This window comes from Mastomys coucha, unplaced genomic scaffold (assembly GCF_008632895.1).
Source record: "Mastomys coucha isolate ucsf_1 unplaced genomic scaffold, UCSF_Mcou_1 pScaffold23, whole genome shotgun sequence".
NCBI classification, from domain to species: Eukaryota; Metazoa; Chordata; class Mammalia; order Rodentia; family Muridae; genus Mastomys; species Mastomys coucha.
In genome coordinates, this window is record NW_022196906.1 from 61,513,848 (window position 1) to 61,517,794 (window position 3,947).

At 39.9% G+C, this 3,947-nt stretch overlaps 1 protein-coding gene across 2 annotated transcripts in view; it reads right to left on the reverse strand.

The window, feature by feature from the left end:
• The window catches only part of Lactb (lactamase beta), a 23,182-nt gene continuing 19,235 nt past the window's right edge, over positions 1–3,947 (reverse strand). Inside the window, exon 6 of one of the 2 annotated variants that reach the window (XM_031344953.1) lies at positions 1–779. In XM_031344953.1, the coding sequence (XP_031200813.1) occupies positions 254–779 (526 nt within the window). In that variant the 3' untranslated portion in view covers positions 1–253. The remainder of the gene's footprint in view (positions 780–3,947) is intronic. The other variant, XR_004111730.1, reaches the window with a different exon arrangement.

The following is a 3,947-nucleotide window of genomic DNA, read 5'->3' on the forward strand; positions in this document are numbered from 1 at the left end:
TGCCTTCTTTTATCAGAATATTTTATTTCAAGAGTAAACACTTTTTTTTAAAAAGTAGAAACAATTGTTATTTCCCTGAGTGTAAAGAACTAATTGTCCAATAAAAAGGCAGTTACAAAATTAAGCCATTAGAGGTACATAATTCTCCACGTTTAACTGTATTCCATTACAAATGTATTCTTAAAATGCTTATGTATTTTGGGACATCTCAAATAACGAAAGGCTCACTATGGACCTGTGCCGCTGGTTAGGATTAGTCAGCTCTGTCTTTATCAAATTCCAGGGCGATCTTCAAAGCAGTGCTATTGAGGCCCACAGACTGCATGTTGCATATGATAGAGACGATTATTCCTCGTGGGGGAACCTTGTTGTTTATGGCCTCTGGGTCCAGTTCTTCAGGAAGGACTAGCAGGACACTACTGGCACCCACGGCGCCTCCAGTGTGGGAGGCATAGTGCCGCTGCCTCCTACAGGATCCATATGTTTGCTTCTTCTCTACAACACCCCACGCCATTGCATATTTCCCCTCTTTATCCCAGGACATCTCTGTGTTAGGGATTGGGGTCCACATCATCAGCATTGTTTCTGGCTTGAGGTATCCAGGCAAGAGATTTTCATTTGAGTTCTTAAACTGCCCAACTTGGTAGCCATACAGCATTGCGTTCCCAAACTTCAGGAGGTCGCCCACTGTGGAAAGAAATCCACCACCAGCCCATTTATAGGAGTTATCCACGTAAGGTGTGTTGACAAGACGTTTCTTTTTATTGTACACATAAAATCTAAAATAAAGTAAGAAAATAGTCATTAAAAATTTAATGGTCTATTGTCATTGACTTTCCATGTGACAATGAATAGGAATGTATACAAACGAGGTGGGGTGCAGGGACCATACACAACTACAAACTATCCATAAGCTTTCAGTATAATTCAAATCATAGTGATAACTGGGTAGGTAGTCTACTTAATGAACTAAAGCATAGGAAGAATCTTTTCCTATTGGTATGGCTTTCCCATATTAAGCATATGGGAAAGCATATCTAACTCCTCTTTTTTTTCATATCTAACTTTTAATACTTTCAACAATGCATTGATTAATATTACATATTTGCCTCATGCAAGAGGCTAATATTTATATTACTAGTGCTTGGACTGAGTGTTGAATTGGGTGCTACAAATGAACTTTGTAACAAAAAGTGTACACATGAAGATCTGTAGAAATAAGGTTGATACTTGGAAGACTAAATTTCTTGGACAAAAACAGCATACAAATGCTATGTCTGATGACACAACATGGTATTTCCCAGGGATTGTGGGAAAGGCTCGGTTCAGCAAAGTTCAATTTGAATCCCAAGTCTCACTTTAACTGCTGTGATCATTTTGGTAAACAAATATGTATATAGTTATTTCTATATGTTAGGTCATTTTATTAAGCATTAATATACAAGCTCACTTGAATCATTGAAGGTCAGTGCTATTATAAATGCTTATTTGGGCTGAGAAGACCTTGGGCACAAGCTCTGCAGCCAGTCCCACAACATCCAGAGGAAGCTCCACTCCCAGGTGCTCTGACACGCTCAGGATCAGAGGTGAAGGAGGACCCAACATCTGTCCCAACACTGGGAGTAACTGGGACCAGCGGGACCAGGCACACAGAAACTCCGCCAGCCCAGTGGCTCTGGTTCCTTCCAGTCTCTCTGGGCCCAGCCAGTACCCTGAGCAGAGCTTGGGCACAAGCTCCGCGGCCAGTTCCACAACACCCAGAGGAAGCTGCTGCACTCCCAGGTGCTCTAACAAACCCAGGGTCACAGGATCCCAGAATCATAGAATCACAGAGACAGCTTCACTCTGAGGAGTTCTGACACACCAGGATCATAGGAAGGACAGGCTCCAGTCAGATTTAGCAAGGGCAGGTAGCACTAGAGATAACCAGATGGCTGGGTGGGGGTGGGGAGGTAGGAGGGGGGCAAGCTTAAGAAAATAAACAACACAAACCAAGGTTACTTGGCAACCTCAGAACCCAATTCTCCCACCATAGCAAGTCCTGGACACACCATTATACCAGATAAGCAAGATTCAGATATAAAATCACTTTTCATGGTGATGATACAGGACTTTAAGAAAGACATAAATAGCACCCTCAAAGAAATATAGGAGAACACAGGTAAAGAGCTAGAAGCCCTTCAAGAGGAAACACAAAAATCCCTTAAAGAACTACCGGAAAGCACAGTTAAACAGGTGAAGGAAATGAGCAAAACCATCCAGAATCTAAAAATGGAAATAGAAACAATAAAGAAATCAGAAAGAGAGACAACCCTGGAGATATAAAACCTAGGAAAGAAACCAGGAATCATAGATGCAAACATCACCAACAGAATACAAGAGGTAGAAGAGAGAATCTCAGGGGCAAAAGACACCTTAGAAAACATTGACACAGCAGTCAAAGAAAATGCAAAAAGCAAAAAGCTCTTAACCCAAAACATCCAGGAAATCCAGGATGCAATGAGAGGACCAAACCTAAGGATAATAGGTATAGAAGAGAGTGAAAATTCCCAATGTAATGGGCCAGTAAATATCTTCAACAAAATTATAGAAGAAAACTTCCCTAACCTAAAGAAAGCCCATGAACATACAAGAAGCCTACAGAACTCCAAATAGACTGGACCAGGAAAGAAATTCCTCCCATCACATAATAATCAAAACACCAAATGCACTAAACAAAGAAAGAATTTTAAAAGCAGTAAGGGAAAAAGGTCAAGTAACATATAAAGGCAGGCCTATCAGAATTACACCCGTCTTCTCACCAGAGACTATGAAAGCTAGAAGATCCTGGGCAGATGTCATACAGACCCTACAAGAACACAAATGCCAGCCCAGGCTACTATACCCCAGCAAAACTCTCAATTACCATAGATGGAGAAACCAAGATATTCCATGACAAAACAAAATTTACACAATATCTTTCCACAAATCCAGCCCTACAAAAGGATAATAGATGGGAAACATCAACATAAGGAGCAAAACTACACCGTAGAAGAAGCAAGAAAGTAATCTTTCAACAAATCCACACAAACCTAATTTCACCTCTTACAACAAAAACAACAGGAAGTGACAGTTACTTTTTCTTAATATCTTAATATGAAAATTATTACCAACATATCCTAATTGATTGAAATCCAAAAATATGAGGAATTAGAAATTTGTTGATTGTCATCCAATGGTTTGTCTAATTTGATAATTGGAGAAACAGGTCCAATATTGTACAATCTATATGCACTTTTAGCTTGTTTGTTTGTGACAGTGTCTGGCTGTGTACAGCATAAGGGTCTTGAAATCTTGCTTCTCCTATCTCAGCCTCTCTATTAGTAGTATTGTTTATTTCATGTTTTTACACTATATTATGGTTTTCAGAACTGCTTATATATTTCAAAAGTATTTATACACCCAAAAGATACATAGACAATTAACTTGGGAGGTGGCTTGTATGAGAACAACAAAGAGTGAGACTGAATGCTCTGCTTGATATTTGTAACTCTTGTATCAAGAGGACTTTATAAGTTACTCTTTCTCTGAGATGAATTCTTTTCCAAATTATCACAGCTAATAAACCAAATTCTTACCCTCACCTAATGTCTGTGCCACCCTCCAAGCAGAACCATTGTTCACTGAAACAGTTGGTGAATGACTTTATGGATAGGCCATCTTAATACATACACCATTTCTTTCTTTCTTTCTTTTTTTTTTTTATTTGAGACAGGGTTTCTCTGTGTAGCCTTGGCTGTCCTGGAACTCACTGTGTAGACCAGCCTGGCCTCAAACTCAGAAATCTGCCTGTCTCTGCCTCCCAGGTGCTGGGATTAAAGGTGTGCGCCACCACAGCCTGGCCATACACCATTTCTTAAATGAATGTAACCTGTTCTCTGTGGGCTGAGAATAAAGTCACTCACTCA